The sequence below is a fragment of the Triturus cristatus genome, chromosome 3_2 (genome assembly GCF_964204655.1).
Source record: "Triturus cristatus chromosome 3_2, aTriCri1.1, whole genome shotgun sequence".
Classification (NCBI taxonomy): Eukaryota; Metazoa; Chordata; class Amphibia; order Caudata; family Salamandridae; genus Triturus; species Triturus cristatus.
In genome coordinates, this window is record NC_140584.1 from 1205543612 (window position 1) to 1205565648 (window position 22037).

At 51.5% G+C, this 22037-nt stretch overlaps 1 protein-coding gene across 2 annotated transcripts in view; it reads left to right on the forward strand.

Annotated features, from left to right (window-relative positions):
* The window catches only part of LOC146859454 (spermine oxidase-like), a 47218-nt gene that overhangs the window by 10434 nt on the left and 14747 nt on the right, over positions 1–22037 (forward strand). Inside the window, exons 1-2 of one of the 2 annotated variants that reach the window (XM_085650171.1) lie at positions 14465–14584; positions 16418–17635. In XM_085650171.1, coding sequence (XP_085506297.1) covers positions 16449–17635 — 1187 coding nt within the window. In that variant the 5' untranslated portion in view covers positions 14465–14584; positions 16418–16448. Of the gene's footprint in view, positions 1–14464; positions 14585–16417; positions 17636–22037 lie in introns of those variants that run through there. The other variant, XM_085650170.1, reaches the window with a different exon arrangement.

Sequence of the window (22037 nt, forward strand, 5' to 3'; positions counted from 1 at the left end):
CACCTGGGAGTCCGGGGCTTGGGCCCTGTCATGCGGGGAGGGAGCAAGCCCTTCATGTGGCCTGTCCAACAGATTCTGAGGTGCCCTTATAAGTCCCTAGTATATGGTATAGTGGAGAAGTGTGGCTCAATGATTAGAGCGGCAGACCCTGATGCAGAGGTCTAGCCCGGAACCAGGGTTCAATTCCCCGCCTCGGTGGGTCTTGGGCTCAAAAATTCCACAGACCTGATAATTCTCGCCTCGGTGCCGATTCCAATCATGGAGTCCCACTCTGCAACTCTGGGCAATAGCTTGCTTAATCTCCACAACAGCCCCCACAACGCTAAGGATGCCTGGCCTCCACCTTGGGGGTGCCCAGGAGTGGACACCTCACAGGGAAAGCCAGGATGGGTTCCACAGCGGTATTCGTACAAGCGCCTTGAGACCCTTGCGGGTGAGTAGTGCGCTATACAAGTATAAAATTTACATTTTATGGTATACTATGTACCCAGGGCATAGGTACCCCAGAGGCCTACCAGGGGCTGAAGCATGCATTATGCCACCCCTGGGAAGCCCTCCAAAATGACACCACAGGTCTGCTACTGCAGCCTGGGTAAGGGGGTGCATGCACCCTTTACAGAGATATAGGTTCACTATATCTCACCTATCACTGCACAAAGAAACCTATCAGTCACCCCTATGGCAGGCCTTATCAATCCTGAAGGCAGGGTGCTTGGTTATATGTGAGAGGGTGCCCAGGCATGAGCTGAGCCCCTCTGCAGCCTTCGGAATCTCTCCTCGGGGGTTGTCAGTAGTGCAGCCTGACCATATACTTTTAAGTGCATTATAACTAAACAGTAAATGCTATCTTTGGACTGGCTGCACGGAAACATGTCGTGTTTGGTGTCAAACACCTTAGAATCATACCCCCACACCAGTAACTGGTGTGGGAGTATGATCCCACCCTTCTAGAGGGAGAGACATGACAGCACCGGAATACCCGGTACCAGTTTAACAGAGCCCTGGCATCACAAAATGGATGCTGCAGACACGAGTCTGCCCTCCTGCTGCTGAGTCAAGCTTGAGCAGAGGAAGGCCTGCCAATTAGTTTCCTGTCACAGGGAGGTGTCACCACCTCCCAGGTAGGCTTTAGTGTATTGGGGCTGGGTGGGAGCACTCCAAGAGCGCTTTGAAGTCTGCACTGGGGGCACATTTGGTGTCCCTGTGCATAGTCCAGTTCAAACCGGTGGCAGGAGCTACCACCCCTGCTCTGGTGCGAAACTGGGCAAAAGAAATGGGTATAGCCACCCCTCTTTCCAAACCCTCCCATAGGTGGGTCCCCTGAGTTAGTCCAACCCCTTTCTTAGGTATAAGTAAGGAACCCCTGGCAACAGTACTTTAGATATCCCTGGATGAAACTCTGCAACTGAATCCTGGAACTTCAACGCTCTACTCAAGATTAGACGACTGAAGACATCTCCCTTGGGGTCAAGGAGTGACTCCCCGGCTTGGCAGACACCAACAAAGCAATTGCCGGTCTGCATCTCCGAAGCTCCCGACGGACTCCGAAGTATCTGCCGTCCAGGAATAGGATTTCCAGACTTCTCAGAGGCTGACCCGAGTCCCCAGCAAAGCTGAGACCCGCAGCCCTCATGAGTGACGTGGAACTGGAACCCCTGGACACCGTGCACATTTGCGAGTGCATTGACTTCTCGACGACTCTTGAAGTTGTGCTTTGGGTTACTTGTAGCCCAAGCCCTGAACACCTTTTGCACAGAAGATTGTTGGCCCACACTCCATGAGTGTTGCATGAGCCCATTTATTGTATTTCCGCTCGAGGCTCCTTCGTGATCCCTGGTCTTTCGAATGATGGGTCCCTGTGAAGGCAACTCTGATTTTCCTTGGGCTTCCCTAGTTGCTCCAGATGTGCCCTGACTCCCCACCATGTGGTGAGTCCCTCAGACCTTGCTGGTTTGCACCGAAGCATCTTTTTTGTTTCTGCATGGGTTGCTGTTGCCAAGGCTTGTTGGGTTCAATCCGGGTACCAATGTCGCAGCACTCGACATCCTTCATGGGACAGCTCGAATCTAGCTCCTGGTTGTCCTCGATGCCTCCTGCCTCCTGGTCCTCGTGGCTGAAGAGTCAAGCTTCACCTTCTTCACCTGAAGCACCCCACATCGGTGGGTATTCGTCTATCGTGCCCCTGGTCACTGGCTCGTGACCCAGACTCTGTCCCCTCTGCTTTCAGGATCTTCTTGTTTTTCGATCCAGGCTTGGATATCTTTGGACACTTCACATCTTCCCAGCAGCAGCACTTCTTCGCCAGCTTCCATTGAAAACGACGACCCGACCCAACACCATTTGACACCTATGCACCGGCGTCCCTGGGTGAGGAACACCAGTGGTCCCGTGGGTGTTGACCCTAGAACTGTCTAAGTCCAAAAGGGTTTGGTCCTAGTCCCTCTCTAAGTGTCCCTAATCTTTAAAAATCTAACTGCGACTTTCCCCATAGAAGCTAACGGGAGCTCACGGCTGTGTTCTCACATTGCACACGGCCCCCGTGGGTCCCCTGTGTCACTACCTTGGGTGGTTCCTTGGGGTCCCAGCGACTCTACAGGCTCTAGGCCTTGTGTCTAGTCAAGTTGTGGTTCTTATACCACTTTCTTAGACTATGGTTTGGCTCGTCCCTAGGGCCTGACGTGTATTTGTGCTGCTTTACTATAATATTGAAGTGTAACTTATGTGCTTTTGCCTCTAGCCTCGCAAAGAGACTAGAGGGGTGTGTTTAGTAAAAAATACATATATTTTATATATATACCTGGTGTGGTTCCCTTTAATTTGGTCATTCAGGAGATTATAGACTCGTAAAACACGCTGCTTTACATTCCTTCAAGATTTAGCCTGAAGGCTGCTCTCCATAGCTACCACTAGGATAGCTTTCAATAAAGGTTGTCTTTAAACCTATCATCAATAAGGGGTTGTTTGGACTGGTGCAAGGTGCCCACTAGAAGTAGTGGACAGCATATATCAGGCCACCTTCTCACATTGGTGTGCAGCGTGTGGAATTACAGCTTGCCATTGTTTTACCAGATAATCTCAATTGAATTGACTAACTGAAAACCACTAAAGGTACCCTTGGTACATATAATACAAGCTTAGTATACAGTAAGTTCTACTGAACTTAGAGTTGTGTGTCAAGGGCTTAGCACACCCTTTCTACAACCCAAGAGAGTTTAGTAGGCCACACTAGAGTAGGTAGTGCATACACCATACCACACTAGTAATCTCTTCAAGGCCAGGAACCAGTGGGTCCCTGCCAGGAGCCAATGGGCTTCTTCCCTCCAAGTATGATAACCTCCCATTCTTGGAATTGAGAGCATTATGCAGTACTAGGAGACTGAAGACAGGCAAAAGTGCAACCACCCAGCATCTCATAGAGGAACTCAGGCTAGATGATCTCAGAAGACCTATAGGGTCTGAAGGGGTAGGCAGAGTGGGTGAGACAGCACACGTGGAAGGGCCTAGGGGTGAAATTCCCCATGACCTGACCTCTGATGCTGACCAGGAAGATGACAATGATCTTGATCTGGAAAACCCAGCTCCTCTGGAAGATGAGGGGGAGGGCCACAATGGTCCCCTCTTTGTCCCTTCTGGAAGAGTTGGTGGTGGGCCTAGAAGATCTAAATCTCCCATAGTGGAGTCTAGCCATTCTGGTTCATCTATAGGGACCTCTATCTCTGCTCATAGGAGGGAAACCTCCCAGGCGAGGAGAGAGAGACTGCTGAAGTATGAGGAAGCACAGCTCAAAATCAGAAAGCAGCAGATGGCCTTAGATAGGGAAGCCCTAGAGCTCTACAGAGCTAGAAAAAAGACGGGACTAGAGTTCCATGGTGGCAGCAACATCCCTATTGATAGGGAGAGGTCTCATGACCATAGAAACCTAAATAAGATTGTTCCTCCCTACCAGAGTGGGGATGACATCCACAAACGGATGACTGCACTGGAAAGGGCCTGTAAAGTTCAAAGGGTCCCCCAGGAGCAGTGGGCAGCAATCTTGTGGCTCTCCTTTGCAGACAAAGGTAGAGACAAGCTCCTCACTGTTAGAGAAGAGGATGCTGATGATTATGAAGTCCTGAAGAGTGCATTAATAGATGGGTTTGGCTTAACCACTGAGCAGTACAGGTTGAAGTTCAGAGATACCCAAAAGGCTCAGACTCAAGACTGGGTGGACTTTGTAAATTGTGCTACTAAGGCTCTGGAAGGTTGGATACATAGCAGCAAAGTGCATGACTTTGTAGGATTGTACAATTTGATTATGAGGGAGCAGATCCTTTATAATTGTCAAAAACAGCTTTTACACCAGTACCTGGTGGACTCGGGATCTGACCTCTCCCCAAGAATTGGGAAAGAAGGCAGACAAATGGGTCAGAACCAGGGTAAGGCCTAAGAATGAGGGTGGTGACCAGAAGAAATATTCTACCCAAGTCCCAAGAGAAAGGTGGGGATACATCTAAAGATAAGTCCCTTACAGGGCCCCAAAAGTCCTCATCTGCGGGTGGGTCCCAAACTCCTTCCTCTCCTGAAAAAAAACCATATTGCCATGTCTGTAAAAAGCCTGGCCACTGGAAAACTGGTCCCAGCTGCCCCAGGATTGGCAATAAAGAAAATGTTCCTCCAACTAATACTACCACTCCTCCTGGTACTACTAGTAGTAATCCCCCAGGCGGTAGTATTGCACCCAAAAAGTTAGGTGCATTCTCATGGAGAACAGAGGTGGGTCCTAGTTTAGACAGGCCCCCCTCACTTAGTCTGTGATGGTGGCATCAGATTTGCCACTTTTACCATGGGTCCCAATCCTTTGGACAAGTACAGACAGGAGCCCTTAATCAATGGTCTAAAAACTCTGGCATTCAGGGACACAGGGGCTAGTGTCACAATGGTGACAGGGAAACTAGTCCCCCCTCAACAGCTTTTACCTGAGTTTAAATACCAGGTGACCAACATTGATGGTATCAGGACAGATCATCCCATGGCCACAGTCAATCTCAGCTGGGGAGGGGCCCAAAGAGAGTGGCAGTGTCCCCAAACTTGCAGCTAGAGACAGCCAAAGGTTGACACTTACAGCAAAGTACAACTCAGTCATGGAAAGTAAGGCCTCCATGGTGACAAGTGACCTGAGGAAGCTGAGGCCAACTTTATTAGGGCCTCACTTCTCTACTCAGACACCTCACCAGCCTTCTACTTTGCCAAAACACACCACAGGTAGTCATTCCCCACGGTGGAGATCCTCTAATGCCCTTTGGGTGAGGAATAGCTTAGTGGACAATAAGACAGGGGGCAACCATGCTAGTTCAGGTGCTTCCGTATATGGCCGCATAGTCAATAAAGGCTCAACTGAGCAAGGATAGCCTTATCTCCTTTCTTTTATTATTTTTTTAAATTTGTAAACACCTTTATTTTCAAAGACCTCTTGCAGCAGAAGTTTAGAAATACGATAATGTCTGTTTAAAATTCAAAAAGTTTATATCATTAACATGCAGAACCGTTTCACCTTAGTACATCATATTATATCAGTGTGTATCTATTTTTTTAAAGTGATATTTTTCAAATATTAATTTAGAATTTTTCATTCTCCAAAACACCCCCTCCCCCACAACAATGCCATTAATTAACTAAGAATCAATTTTGTTAAGCGGAGAAGCTTTGGTTTCATATTGTGCAATTCAGACGCTAGATATATATGCTTCGCTTCCCCTATACCCACTTTATTGCCAAGGCCCCCAAACTCCCAACCGCCACCCTGCTGGCATCAGTGCGGCCCTCCTTTACACCACAGAAAAAGCTTTGTGGCCCCTTGGAAAATGTTTGCGAGTACCCGTGGTCTAAACAAAATACTTTGACTAGGGGCACTATGACAGGGACGCCATGTCTCGGAGAGAGCGTGGTTTTGGCAATGTTTGAATGGAATATATTTGTATGGGTGACTGAGCTTGTGTCATATGCACTTGCAGCACAGGGCATACCTTTCAGCCTATGTTTCATAGTTACATATAGAACACAAACATAAAATCATCTTTTTAAATGGGAGAAATTTAAAGTGCAGAAAAATGTTCTTCATAAAACAGGTATTGTTTGTCTGCCCTCAGAGGAGTGGTCTGCCCTCACAGGTATTGTTTGTCTGCCCTCACAGATATTGTTTGTCTATGTCTATGTCTATGTATTGGAATTTGTAAGGCGCATATATCACCCGAAGGTCTCATAGCGCTGTCTGCCCTCAGAGGAGTGGTCTGCCCTCAGAGGAGTGGTCTGCCCTCACAGGTATTGTTTGTCTGCCCTCAGAGGAGTGGTCTGCCCTCACAGATATTGTCTGTCTGCCCTCAGAGGAGTGGTCTGCCCTCGCAGGTATTGTTTGTCTGCCCTCAGAGGAGTGGTCTGCCCTCACAGATATTGTCTGCCCTCAGAGGAGTGGTCTGCCCTCACAGATATCGTCTGCCCTCAGAGGAGTGGTCTGCCCTCAAAGGTATTGCCTCTACCCTCACAGATATTGTTTGTCTGCCCTCAGAGGAGTGGTCTGCCCTCAGAGGAGTGGTCTGCCCTCACAGATATTGTTTGTCTGCCCTCAGAGGAGTGGTCTGCCCTCACAGATATTGTTTGTCTGCCCTCAGAGGAGTGGTCTGCCCTCACAGGTATTGTTTGTCTGCCCTCAGAGGAGTGGTCTGCCCTCACATATACTGTCTGCCCTCAGAGGAGTGGTCTGCCCTCACAGATATTGTTTGACTGCCCTCAGAGGAGTGGTCTGCCCTCACAGATATTGTTTGTCTGCCCTCAGAGGAGTGGTCTGCCCTCACAGACACTGTCTGCCCTCAGAGGAGTGGTCTGCCCTCACAGATATTGTTTGTCTGCCCCCAGTGGAGTGGTCTGCCCTCACAGATATTGTTGTCTGCCCTCAGAGGAGTGGTCGGACCCCTGGGATATTGTTTGTCTGCCCTCAGAGGCGTGGTCGGACCCCTGGGATATTGTTTGTCTGCCCTCAGAGGAGTGGTCGGACCCCTGGGATATTGTTTGTCTGCCCTCAGAGGAGTGGTCGGACCCCTGGGATATTGTTTGTCTGCCCTCAGAGGCGTGGGGTCGGACCCCTGGGATATTGTTTGTCTGCCCTCAGAGGCGTGGTCGGACCCCTGGGATATTGTTTGTCTGCCCTCAGAGGCGTGGTCGGACCCCTGGGATATTGTTTGTCTGCCCTCAGAGGAGTGGTCGGACCCCTGGGATATTGTTTGTCTGCCCTCAGAGGCGTGGTCGGACCCCTGGGATATTGTTTGTCTGCCCTCAGAGGCGTGGTCGGACCCCTGGGATATTGTTTGTCTGCCCTCCGAGGAGTGGTCGGACCCCTGGGATATTGTTTGTCTGCCCTCAGAGGCGTGGTCGGACCCCTGGGATATTGTTTGTCTGCCCTCAGAGGAGTGGTCGGACCCCTGGGATATTGTTTGTCTGCCCTCAGAGGCGTGGTCGGACCCCTGGGATATTGTTTGTCTGCCCTCAGAGGCGTGGTCGGACCCCTGGGATATTGTTTGTCTGCCCTCAGAGGCGTGGTCGGACCCCTGGGATATTGTTTGTCTGCCCTCAGAGGAGTGGTCGGACCCCTGGGATATTGTTTGTCTGCCCCCAGAGGCACAGCCTCACCCATGGGAGGGCTCTGCCCTCACTGACGGAGAGGTCTTCATGAAAAGGCCTAGCTCGCCCTCAGTCGCCAGCCCTGCCTTCCCTCAGACCGCTTGCTACAAAGGAGCAGAGGGCCCTCGGAGGCAAACAGGAACGGCCTGCTCTCATTGGAGGGTCTTCTCTCAAGGGATCCGTCTGTCCTCGGAGATGGAATCAGTGCAGAGAGCACATCAATAGCCCCCTGGGGTGACCCCACTGGGGCAGGGCTGTCCTCTAAGAGCAGACGCCTGCCCGCAGAGCAGTGGTGTCCCCTCACAGCAGAGGTGGTCCCTCAGAGGACAGGTGTGCCCCCAGAACAGAGGTGTCCCATCCGAGCAGAGGAGTGCCGTCACAGCAGACACCTGCCCTCAGAGCACTGGTGTGCCGTCACAGTAGACACCTGCCCTCAGAGCAGAGTGTGCCCTCAGAGCACTGGTGTGCCCTCAGAGCACTGGTGTGCCTTCGCAGCAGAGGTGTGCTCTCAGAACAGAGGGCTCGCCTCAGAGCAGCACTGGTGTCTACTCATGGCAGAGTGTGCCCTCAGAGCAGACACCTGCCCTCAGAGCAGGTGTGCCCTCAGAGCACTGGTGTGCTTTCCCAGTAGACACCTGCCCTCGGAGCACTAGTGTGCCGTCACAGCAGACACCTGCCCTCAGAGCAGAGGTGTTACCTCAGAGCACTGGTGTGCCCTCAGAGCACCGGTGTGCCTTCACAGTAGACACCTGCCCTCAGAGCAGAGGGGTGTCCTTAGATCACGGATGTGCCTTCACAGTAGACACCTGCCCTCAGAGCAGAGGAGTGCCCTCAGATCACTGGTGGGCCTTCACAGTAGACACCTGCCCTCAGAGCAGAGGGGTGTCCTTAGATCACGGATGTGCCTTCACAGTAGACACCTGCCCTCAGAGCAGAGGGGTGTCCTTAGATCACGGATGTGCCTTCACAGTAGACACCTGCCCTCAGAGCAGAGAGGTGCTCATAGATCACTGTTGTGCCTTCACAGTAGACACCTGTCCTCCGAGTAGATGGGTGCCCTCAGATCACTGGTGTGCCGTCACAGCAGACACCTGCCCTCAGAGCACTGGTGTGCCGTCACAGCAGACACCTGCCCTCAGAGCAGAGGTGTTACCTTAGAGCACTGGTGTGCCATCAGAGCACTGGTATGCTTTCAAAGTAGACACCTGCCCACAGAGCAGAGGGGTGCCCTTAGATCACTGGTGTGCCTTCACAGTAGACACCTGCCCTCAGAGCAGAGGGGTGCCCTCAGATCACCCGTGTGCCTTCGCAGAAGAGGTGTGCTCTCAGAGCAGACACCTCCCCTCAGAGCAGCGGTGTGCCCTCAGAGCACTGGTGTGCCTTCACAATAGCCACGTGCCCACAGAGCAGATGGGTGCCCTCAGATCACTGGTGTGCCTTCACAGTAGACACCTGCCCTCAGAGCAGAGGGATGCCCTCAGATCACTGGTGTGCCATCACAGCAGACACCTGCCCTCAGAGCACTGGTGTGCCGTCACAGCAGACACCTGCCCTCAGAGCAGAGGTGTTACCTCAGAGCACTGGTGTGCCCTCAGAGCACTGGTGTGCCTTCAAAGTAGACACCTGCCCTCAGAGCAGAAGGGTACCCTCAGATCACTGGTGGGCCTACACAGTAGACACCTGCCCTCAGAGCAGAGGGGTGCCCTTAGATCACTGGTGTGCCTTCACAGTAGACACCTGTCCTCAGAGCAGAGGGTGCCCTCAGATCACTGGTGTGCCTTCACAGGAGACACCTGCCCTCAGAGCAGAGGGGTGTCCGTAGATCACTGGTGTGCCTTCACAGTAGACCCTTGGGGCAGATGTCTAACCTCAGAGCAGAGGTATGCCCTCAGAGCACTTGTGTGCGTCATAGCACAGGTGTGCCCTCGAAGAAGCCGTGTCCCCTCAGATCAGAGTTGTGCCTTCAGAATTCTGGTGTGTCCTAGGAGCAGTGGCGTGCCGACCAGTGCACAGCTGTGCCCCAGAACAGAGGTCTGACCACAGAGTACTGGTATGCCCTCAAATCTCTGTTGTTCCCTCAGAGCAGAGGCATGCACTCAGAGCAGAGGCATGCCCTCAGGCCACAGGTGTGCCCTCAGTGCAGGGGTGTGCCCTCAGAGCACTGGTGTGCGTCATAGCACAGGTGTGCCGTTAGAGCAGAGGTGTGCCCTCAGAGCAGGGATGTGCCCTCAGAGCTCTGGTGTGCGTCATAGCACTGGTGTCCTCTCAGAGCACAGGTGTGCCCTCAGAACAGAATTCTGATCTCAGAGCACAGGTGTGGCCTTGGGGCAGAGGTGCGGCCTTGGGGCAGGGTCTTGCCCTCAAAGCAGAGGCATGCACTCAGACCACAGATGTACCCTCAGAACAGACGTCTGATATCAGAGAGCTGGTGTGCCCTCAGAGTACTGGTGTTCCCTCAGAGCAGAGGATGCCCTCAGAGCACTAGTGTTCGTCATAGCACAGGAGTGCTCTCAGACCACAGACGTGCCCTCAGAGAACAGGTGTGCCTTCAAGACAGACGTCTGATCTCAGAGCACAGGTGTGCCCTCGAAGCAGAGGTGTGGCCTTGGGGCAGTGTCGTGCCATCAGAGCAGAGGCATGCCCTCATGCCCCAGGTGTGCCCTCAGGCCACGGGTGTGCCCTCAGAGCAGGGGTGTGTCCTCAGAGCACTGGTGTGCGTCATAGCACAGGTGTGCCGTCAGAGCACAGGTGTGCCGTCAGAGCAGAGGTGTGCCGTCAGAGCACATGTGTGGAGGTGTGCCCTCTAGTCACAGGTGTTCTCTTAGAGCAGAGGTTTGCTTTCAGAGTAGAGGTGCGCCCTCAGAGCAGAGGTATGCCCCATTCCACAGGTGTGCCCTCAGAGCAGGGGTGTGTCCTCAGAGCACTGGTTTGCGTCATAGCACAGGTGTGCCCTCACAGCAGAGGTGTGCTTTAACTGGGAAAAAATAAGTGCAGGTACTCATTAAAATGAGCTAGAGGTGCGGCAGGTGGGCGGGGCTAGGGGCGGGGCTAAGGGCAAGGCATAATTATACATAATGACGTCTACGCAAGTTGCAGTGCATATTAAAACACGAGAAATGTGTTTATGCTAACAAAACAGGTTACCTCATTACACAAAATGAAAGCCAAACAGGATATGTTAATAAATATATATGTATGTATCTCCACGATCCATCCTGCTCCCATCAGAAGAAGGCGCGCGCTCCAGGGTTGAAGGTAAGTGGCGCTCTTTATTTTCTCGGGTCTCCCTCGACCCTACAACTGAAGAGAAACGTGTAGGCCACCACTGCCGCCCCTCTCAATCTAGCCTGCGCCATACACATGTGAGCTTACATAGCCCTTCCCCCACTGTTGGGCATGGCAAACAGAAATGAGACGTTCCGTCGTGCTTCAGACACACAAAGTGAATAATTCACAACTCGGCACTCAAATAGTGTGGCTGTTTAGATGAAAAATCGCCAAAAACATAATTAAACAAGCTGCAAAATTATAAAATGCATTTGACTGCGTGGGACGTAATCAGTCCACATTACCAGTGACTATGGAGGAGCACAGGAAAGACCAAATTCCCTGCCAAAGGGTTGGGCATATACTATTAAAAACACAAAAATGTGTATGAATGGAGTCATAAGATGGCGCTGATCCCGTCAGTGAATGTAACCTCAATAAAAAAACGTGTTAAAACATATAGTAAAAACATGCTGCTGATATAGAATTACACCAATGAAAAGGAGACAGTATTTCATTTGGAATAAAATCTGAAAATGACCTACCAATAAGGCTTACTCTCTTATTAATGCATTGCAGAGGGGAACATTGACTGGATGAGAGGCAATATGATAACAAGTAATCAAAATAAAGAATAGTGTTACGACATAAAACATTTCACATATGAATGTTTTGTTTCTCCCGTCTTTTTATTTTCCTTGTTGCACTTCATAAAAACAGCCAGCCAACGCGTTTCGCCCAAACATGGGCTTCTTCAGGGCAAGATAATGTAAATGTGAGGCGTGTCTTCTGGCAAGTGAGTCAACGATCAACTGGACACGGATTCTAAAGTATGATGATATGGCTCACAGTAAAGCAAGAGTATTCGACCAATGTCTGTGGATAGAATTATTGAATGTCGGTATTTGCCGCATCCAAAAGACTGTCAGGAGCCGTCTCCGTCTTCAGTGTCCCGCAAAGCTTGTTTATTGTGCCGGTTGCGGGACACTGAAAACGGAGACGGCTCCTGACAGTCTTTTGGATGCGGCAAATACCGACATTCAATAATTCTATCCACAGACATTGGTCGAATACTCTTGCTTTACTGTGAGCCATATCATCATACTTTAGAATCCGTGTCCAGTTGCTCGTTGACTCACTTTCCAGAAGACACGCCTCACATTTACATTATCTTGCCCTGAAGAAGCCCATGTTTGGGCGAAACGCGTTGGCTGGCTGTTTTTATAAAGTGCAACAAGGAAAATAAAAAGACGGAAGAAACGAAACATTCCTATGTGAAAGGTTTTATGTCGTAACACTATTGTTTATTTTGATTACTTGTGTTATCATATTGCCTCTCATCCAGTCAATTTTCCAGTATATATTTACGATCTACAAGCAGCAGATCGTTTGAGGTGGGCAATATTGCATATTGCTAGTAACTGACTCTGGTGGTGCAGTCTCCTTTGACCCGGCTGCTTCGAATTCCTTCTTATGCATTGCAGAGGGGAGCGATATTCTGAAGCGCCCAATAAACCGCGTGCTGCAAGATACTACACATTCTCACTCTACAGGTAGGGGCAGTCTAATATTAAGCTTAAAGAACAACGTGCAAGAGGCTGAAAAACACAATTTGTGTGAACTGACAGACCAAATTGTCGGCCTGCATGTTAACATTCATAACACGACCGGGACTACTAGTCCCATAATGCCCCAGGTTAAGTTATGTAAATTATGTAAGTCTCGACCTGAAAAAAAGTCAAATATGAGGCATAACCTACTACAAATTAGCATAGGCCTTATGTACAGGGCAATTTTATCATAGCAATAAGTCAGTAGAAGCCGAATGCTAAACCGCATTTCCTCAGTAAACATGATTGTCTCATTGAATTCCTTATGCCGGTAATTGGCAAGCAATCATAGCGGGAAAAACGGCAACTCACAACTTCCGACGTTTTCAGGGGAAATGCCAAAGTGTCTCAATGTCCCACTCCGAAAAGCAGCAAATAAAATAGCATTTGTGAAGGTCACAAGTACGGGTCGAAGGAGGCCAGTAAACAAACGAACAGGCCGACCAAACCTCACCGCTTCCGCGTGAGCTTCCGCGGTGCCCAGCCACCAGGGAGACGCCAGTCAGCTGAGCCAGGCGCTTCTAGACATGCAAGGTGTAGACCTCATGCTGGCAGTTAGCACTTTCACCTGAATGCTCGTTGCACGCCTAATTAACAGTGCAGGGTCTGCCTAGACCCGGTCCTGTTAATCACAGCGTGATGCAAGCCCTCTCGAACCCCTGAAGTGGGGGGAAATTCAAAGGGGCGCCTCTGGACTTTAGCAGCATCTTCTTCAGAGGCTCGGTGTGATTGCGAGATCCGGAAGCAGAGCGGCATCTGTCCTGCGTTGGAAGGGATACGGAACATGAACCTGCCCTACGATCAACCAGGGCACCGGTACTCTCCCTGACTAAAGAAAAGTGCCGGCACTGAGGGCTAGAAAATTTGGAAGGGCCGGTACTCCGTACCGGTGAGTACCGGCCCATTTAAAGCACTGGAGCAGAGGTGTGCCCTCTGGTCACAGGTGTGCCCTCTGGTCACAGGTGTTCTCTTAGAGCAGAGGGGTGCTTTCAGAGCAGAGGGATGCCCTCGGGGCACAGGTATGCCCTCAGAGCACAGGTGTGCCCTCAGAGCAGAGGTATGCTCCGGGCCACAGGTGTGCCCTCAGAGCATAGGTATACCATTAGAACACTGGTGTGCGTCATAGCACAGGTGTGCCCTCAAAGCATAGGTATACCATTAGAACACGGGTGTGCGTCATAGCACAGGTGTGCCCTCAGAGCACTAGTGTTCGTCATAGCACAGGAGTGCTCTCAGACCACAGGCGTGCCCTCAGAGCACAGGTGTGCCTTCAGGACAGACGTCTGATCTCGGAGCACTGGTGTGTCTCAGAGCATCAGTGTGTCCTTAGAGCACCTCTCAGAACGGACGTCTGATCTCAGAGCACTGCTGTGCCCTCAGACCACAGGTGTGTCCTCATAGCACAGGTTTGCCTCCAGGACACAGGTGTGCCCTCAGAGCACAGGTGTGCCTTCAGGACAGAGGATGCCCTCAGAACACAGGTGTGCCTTCAGGACAGAGTTATGCCCTCAGGCCACAGGTGTGGCCTCAGAGCACAGATGTGCCTTCAGGACAGAGGTATGCCCTCAGGCCACAGGTGTGCCCTCAGAGCACAGGTGTGCCTTCAGGACAGAGGTGTGCCCTCAGAGCACTGGTGTGCGTCATAGCACAGGTGTGCCCCCAGAACAGAGGATTCCCTCAGAGCACAGGTGTGCCTTCAGGACAGAGGTATGCTCTCAGGCCACAGGTGTGGCCTCAGAGCACAAGTGTGCCTTCAGGACAGAGTTGTGCCCTTTGGGCAGCGGCGTGCCCTCAGAGCCGAGTTCTATCCCTGAGATGAACAGCCTACTGCCTAGCCCTAGAGAGTGTCCGCCTTCCAGATTCCTGGCAACCTTTAGCTTCCATAGCAACGCCGTCACCTAGCAACCGCCTCCTAAGGCACTGCCGGAGGAGTTATCCTGGAAGTGGGACCCGAATGCCTGAGCTTGTCCCGTTAGCTGGACGCGCAGCCCTGCGTGGGACACTCTGAACACCCTGTCCCGAATATGAGCGCCTCTGTCATGGGTCATATCTGGCAGGTAAGGCCCGGCTCTGGGCGGGCTCGTCTGGGGGAAAGAGGAGATTCCTGCGCAGTAGTAAGAGGGGATTTTCTTCTGGCTCCCTCGGGTGGAAGCATGGGATTGCGTCAGATCTGGGCGTCGAGGCACAGCCTCAGAGGCTGAGCTAGGCTTGCCACGTTATGGCCATCTCCCCCTCTCTGTGGTCCTGGCTACAGAGGAGGCTAGTCAGAGAAGGCCTCAGAGGCTGAGCTAGGTTTCCCATGGTGCCATGTCATGGCCATCTCTCCCGCTCTCTGTCGTCCTGGATACAGAGGAGGCTGGGTCAGAGAAGGCCTCAGACACTGGGCTAGTCTTCTATGGTGGTGTTTCGTGGCCATCTCTCCCCCTCTCTGTGGTCCTGGCTATGGAGGAGGCTAGTCAGATAAGGCCTCAGCGGCTGGGAGAGTCTTCCCACAGTGCCGCATTGTGACCATCTCTCTCCATGCAGTCCTGGCTACAGAGGAGGCTAGTCAGAGAAGGCCTCAGAGGCTGAGCTAGGCTTCCCACGGTGCCATGTCATGACCATCACCCCTCTCTGTGGTCCTGGCTACAGAGGAGGCTAGTCAGAAAAGGCCTCAGAGGCTTAGCTAGGCTTCCCTCGGTGCCATGTCATGGCCATTACCCCTATCTGTGGTCCTGGCTACTTAGGGGGCTAGTCAGAGAAGGCCTCAGAGGCTGAGCTAGGCTTCCCACGGTGCCATGTCATGGCCATCACCCCTCTCTGTGGTCCTGGCTACAGAGGAGGCTAGTCAGAGAAGGCCTCAGAGGCTGAGCTAGGCTTCCCACGGTGCCATGTCATGGCCATCACCCCTCTCTGTGGTCCTGGCTACAGAGGAGGCTAGTCAGAGAAGGCCTCAGAGGCTGAGCTAGGCTTCCCACGGTGCCATGTCATGGCCATCACCCCTCTCTGTGGTCCTGGCTACAGAGGAGGCTAGTCAGAAAAGGCCTCAGAGGCTTAGCTAGGCTTCCCACGGTGCCATGTCATGGACATTACCCCTATCTGTGGTCCTGGCTACTTAGGGGGCTAGTCAGAGAAGGCCTCAGAGGCTGAGCAGCTAGGCTTCCCACAGTGCCATGTCATGGCCATCACCCCTCTCTGTGGTCCTGGCTACAGAGGAGGCTAGTCAGAGAAGACTCAGAGGCTGGGCTGGCCTTCCTATGGTGGCGCGTCATGGCCATCTCTCCCGATCTGTGTGGTCCTGGCTGCAGAGGAGGCTGGTATTGTTGGAAGGAGGCTAGCCGTGCAGGACTGGGTGTCCACTGGTGGGACTTGGAGCCCAACCCCCCTCTGTCTCTGGGGTCTTGGCTGGGAAAGGCACAGCCTCAGAGATTGGATGAGTCTTCTGGAAAGAGGGCTGCCCTGGACTCCCATGGCCACATCTGTGTGGTTTTAGATCCAGGTCACACCTGGCAGGGGTGAATAGCTCAGTTGAGGAATAAGAACACTTTGGTGACTTTGAGTCCAGCTCTCACCTCGCCCTATCCTGGAGACTATGGTAGGACTTCGAGTCCAGCTGTCGTTGTGGTCTTGACTCGACATGGGTTAGATTAGGCAGGTAAGGCACAGGCTCAGGGAGGGATCAGTTCTTGAAGGAAACATGTCTGGTCGGGAGTCAAGGAGTAGGACTCAGAGTTGAAGTCCCTCCTCACACTCCCTGTGGTATACTTGGCTAGGCCTGCTGTCTCCTCCTGCCCTGGTGGCTGCTACTGTCCACGGCTTAAGGACAAGGCCCATCTAGGGTATCCTAAAGTGACTATGATCAGCTGGCTGTGGTCATCTTTTTATTGAGACCTCTTCATCTTTTCTTGCAGACACCTCCCCGTCACTCCAGTCACATCACCCATGGCTTCCAGTTCCACTTCCAACGAGCCCCGCATCGTCATCGTTGGCGCTGGCTTTGCTGGGTTAGCAGCGGCTACAACATTGGTGAAAAGCGGACTAAAAAATGTGGTCATCCTTGAGGCGATGGACTATGCCGGGGGGCGGACACATACAGTGAGTCCCTTTGGGGAAAACATCATTGAGATGGGGGCCACCTGGATCCACGGGCAGAAGAACAATCCTCTTTACCAACTAGCCAAGAGCCAGGGTCTACTAGCCGAAGACGGCTTCCAGATGACATCTTGCCAACCGGGTGTGGTGGGCCCTGAGCATTATTTCTTCACTGAGCACGGGGAACAGGTGCAGAAGGAGGACGTACAGAAGGTCTCCGCGTTCTTTGCTGCGTTGATCACCAGGATAATGGAGCAGGGCTTCAAGACGGACTTCAACTCCTGGTCACTGGGAGACTTCCTGGACCAGGAGTTTTTGGCATCGGGCTTGTCAGAGCCAGCGGGTGTGGACTTGGTTTTTGAGTGGTGTAAGAGGATAGAGTGCGTCGATGAAGCCGTCAACTCCATGTATGAGTTTGCCTTAAGCCAGCTCGGGCTCTACACTCGCTTGGACGGCCCTTTCTTCAACAGCTTGGGAGCCGGGGGCTACCAGGCCATTGTAGACTTCCTTGTGGAGACCCTTCCACCCACCACTCTTCGACTTGGCAAACCTGTGAAGTGCATCCAATGGTCAGGCTCATCTCAGAAGGACGCTGATGGGACTCGCCACCCAGTGAGGGTGGTCTGCAACGATGGCGATGAGTTCCATGCCGACCATACCATTGTCACGGTGTCTCTCGGCTGCCTCAAGGAGCGGGCTCAGACCATGTTCACGCCTCTTCTACCCCATGGCAAGATGGAGGCCATAGGCAGACTGGGCTTTGGGACAGTGGCCAAGATCTTCCTGGAGTTTGAGGAGCCCTTCTGGCCCGAGGACTGCATGGGGATTCAGCTGCTCTGGGAGAAGGGCCCGGAAGATAAGGAAGTGTATAACACTCACAAGAAGGAAGGCGATTGGACGAGCGACTGGTTCAAGAAGATTGGCGGCTTCGACCGGGTGGCACGACATCAGAGTGTCCTGTGTGGGTGGATAACAGGACTGGCGGCAGAGCACATGGAGACCCTTCCAGAGACGGAAGTAGGCGAAACGTGTATCAGGTAAACTCAAAACTAGGATATCCAACCAGTCGCCGGGGTAGGTTCTGTGCAGTGCTTATGTACTGCTAGAGCACACCAGTGGCACACTTTTCAGTACACTGCCAATGCTATGCAGAGCTTATGCACATCACACCTCTCATGCACACTTCTATACACTGCCAATGCTGTGAAGAGCTTATGTGCTGCAACTATGCATCTCTCATACAAACTTCTACACACTGCCAATGCTGTGAAGAGCTTATGTGCTGCAACTATGCATCTCTCATACAAACTTCTACACACTGCCAATGCTGTGAAGAGCGTATGTGCTGCAACTATGCATCTCTCATACAAACTTCTACACACTGCCAATGCTGTGAAGAGCTTATGTGCTGCTACTATGCACCTCTTATACAAACTTCTACACACTGCCAATGCTGTGAAGAGCTTATGTGCTGCTACTATGAATCTCTCATACAAACTTCTACACACTGCCAAGGCTGCTCAGAGCTTATGTGCTGCTACTATGCATCTCTCATACAAACTTCTACACACTGCCAAGGCTGCTCAGAGCTTATGTGCTGCTACTATGCATCTCTCATACAAACTTCTACACACTGCCAATGCTGCTCAGAGCTTATGTGCTGCAACTATTCATCTCTCATACAAACTTCTACACACTGCCAAGGCTGCTCAGAGCTTATGTGCTGCTACTATGCATCTCTCATACAAACTTCTACACACTGCCAATGCTGCTCAGAGCTTATGTGCTGCTACTATGCATCTCTCATACAAACTTCTACACACTGCCAATGCTGTGAAGAACTTATGTGCTGCAACTATTCATCTCTCATACAAACTTCTACACACTGCCAATGCTGTGAAGAGCTTATGTGCTGCAACTATGCATCTCTCATACAAACTTCTACACACTGCCAATGCTGTGAAGAGCTTATGTGCTGCTACTATGCATCTCTCATACAAACTTCTACACACTGCCAATGCTGCTCAGAGCTTATGTGCTGCTACTATGCATCTCTCATACAAACTTCAATACACTGCCAATGCTGCTCAGAGCTTATGTGCTGCTACTATGAATCTCTCATACATACTTCTACACACTGCCAATACTGTGAAGATCTTATGCAGTGCTACTATAGACTTCTCTTACATGCTTCTACACTCTGCCAATGCTACGAAGAGCTTATGCACTGCTAACTCTCCTGCACACTTCTACACACTTCCAATGCTACGAATCAGTTATGCACACATACTATTCACCCCTCATGCACACGTCTGCACTGTGCTAATGCTGTATAGAACTTAGGCACTGCTACTATGCACCTCTTATGCACACTTCTGCATGCTTTCAATGCTGCAAAGAGCCTATGCTCTGCTACTTTATTTATACGCAGAGCATATGCACTGCTACTACACACCTCTCATGCACACTTCTGTACACTGCCAATGCTGCTAAGAGCTTATGCACTACTGCAATACACCTCTCATACACCTTTCTGCACACTGACAATGCTGCAAAGAACTTATGCACTGCTACTATACCCCTGTCATGTACACTTCTACACACTGCCCATGCTGTGCAGAGCTTATGCACTGCTGCAGAACATCACTCATGCACATTTCTGCACACTGCCAGTTCTGCGAACAGCTTATGGACTGCTACTAAATACCTCTCATGCACACTTCTTCACACTGTCAATGGTGCAAAGAGTTTATGCTTTGCTACGATACACCTCTCATGCACATGTCTGCACACTGCCAGTGCTGCCAAGTGCTCATGCACTGCAACTGCATACCTGACATATACACATCTGCATACTACCCGTGCTGCGAATAGCTTATGCACTGCTACTGCATACCTGACATGCACATACGTGCATACTACCAGTGCTGCAAATAGCGTATGCACTGTTACTGCATACCTGACATGCACATACCTGCACACTACCAGTGCTGCAAATAGCTTATGCACTGTTACTGCATACCTGACATGCACATACCTGCACACTACCAGTGCTGCAAATAGGTTATGCACTGTTACTGCATACCTGACATGCACATACCTGCACACTACCAGTGCTGCAAATAGCTTATGCACTGTTACTGCATACCTGACATGCACATACCTGCACACTACCAGTGCTGCAAATAGCTTATGCACTGTTACTGCATACCTGACATGCACATACCTGCACACTACCAGTGCTGCAAATAGGTTATGCACTGTTACTGCATACCTGACATGCACATACCTGCACACTACCAGTGCTGCAAATAGCTTATGCACTGCTACTATACACCACTCCTGAACAATTCTGCAGACTGACAATGCTGCAAAAAACGTATGCAATGCTACTATACACCTCTCATTCACATATCTGAACACCGCCAATCCTACAGAGACTTATGCACTGCTACTGCACACCTGATATGCAAACATCTGCACTCTGCCAGTGCTGCAAAGAGCTTATGCGCTGCTACTCTACAGCTCACATGCACCCTTCTGTCCACTGCTATTGTTGGAAAAGGAAAACATGCACCCTGGGAAGCAATAAGTGGGTTCTACAGAAAGGGGCGGATTCAGGATGTGTAGACTTTTGATGGGTGGGTCATGAGGGGTGCAGCCACTGACAGTCTATGCATTATGTTTTTTACAAACACCATGATAACGAAGCAGTGCAGGCTTCCTGCAGCTTAACACAGCTCAAAGGGTGAAGTAGCATGTGATGGAAAGAATGGGCGGAGGGAGGTCTCTTTAAAGGGTTGTGGCATAAGAATGGTTTGTACAAGGAGAAGGTTCTGTTCCTAAGGCCATGTCCTTATTCATGTGACCTAAGGTGCACTCCCCCCTTCTATTCCTGCCCCCCACCCTCCGCCTCATTAATCTCTTCATTATATTATTTGTATCCACCTCCCATTCCTCAGGTCACATTGGACTCTTCACTCTTCTGGTCCTTTCCCTCCTTTCATTCCAGGTTCTCCTCCTCCTCCCATTCCTCAGGTCACATTGGACTCCTCACTCTTCTGGTCCTTTTCCTCCTTTCATTCCAGGTTCTCCTCCTCCTCCCATTCCTAAGGTCACATTGGACTCCTCACTCTTCTGGTCCTTTTCCTCCTTTCATTCCAGGTTCTCCTCCTCCTCCCATTCCTCAGGTCACATTGGACTCCTCACTCTTCTGGTCCTTTTCCTCCTTTCATTCCAGGTTCTCCTCCTCCTCCCATTCCTAAGGTCACATTGGACTCCTCACTCTTCTGGTCCTTTTCCTCCTTTCATTCCAGGTTCTCCTCTTCCTCCCATTCCTAGGGTCACATTGGACTCCTCACTCTTCTGGTCCTTTTCCTCCTTTCATTCCAGGTTCTCCTCCTCCTCCCATTCCTAAGGTCACATTGGACTCCTCACTCTTCTGGTCCTTTTCCTCCTTTCATTCCAGGTTCTCCTCCTCCTCCCAGTCCTACTTTTGCTCATCATCCTCCTTCTCGACTTCCTGGTCCTTCCTACCCTCCGCCAGATTATTCTTTGTGTCTCCCCTCAGCCTATTCTCGGTCCTCTTCTACTCTTCCTGGCTTCCTTGTGGTGCTTCTCTTGCCCCAGGTCCTCTTTTGAGCCTTCATGCTTCTTTTGCCTCCTTATACTCCTGGCCCTCCTCTGTTCCCTTGTCCTTTCTCCCAAGCCCCTATTCTGTCCCTCCCTCTCCTGGTCCAAGTTTTCCTCTTCTTCCTCCTAGTCTGCATCCTGGTCCTGTTACTACTTCTTTGCCTCTTGGTCATCCTCTTCTGCCTCCCACTCCCGGTCCCCCTGGTACTCCTAACCGTGGTTTCCCTGGTGTTTCTTCACATTTGCCCTCCTGAGCCTATTTCCCTGGCCCTCCTAGTTGTGGCCCTCCTGGTTGTGGTAATCCTGGTTGTGGCCCTCCTGGTTGTGGCTCTCCTGGTTGTGGTCCTCCTGGTTGTGGCCCTTCTGGTTGTGGGCCTCCAGGTTGTGGTCCTCCAGGTTGTTGCACTCCTGGTTGTGGCCCTCCTGGTTGTGGTAATCCTGGTTGTGGCCCTCCTGGTTGTGGCCATCCTGGTTGTGGCCCTTCTGGTTGTGGTCCTCCAGGTTGTGGTCCTCCAGGTTGTTGCACTCCTGGTTGTGGCCCTCCTGGTTGTGGTCCTCCAGGTTGTGGCCCTCCTGGTTGTGGCCCTCCCGGTTGTGGCTCTCCTGGTTGTGGTCCTCCTGGTTGTGGCCCTTCTGGTTGTGGTCCTCCAGGTTGTTGCACTCCTGGTTGTGGCCCTCCTGGTTGTGGTCCTCCAGGTTGTGGCCCTCTTGGTTGTGTCCCTCCTGGTTGTGGCCCTTCTGGTTCTGGTCTTCCTGGTTGTAGCCCTCCTGGTTGTGGCCCTCCTGGTTGTGGCCCTCCTGGTTGTA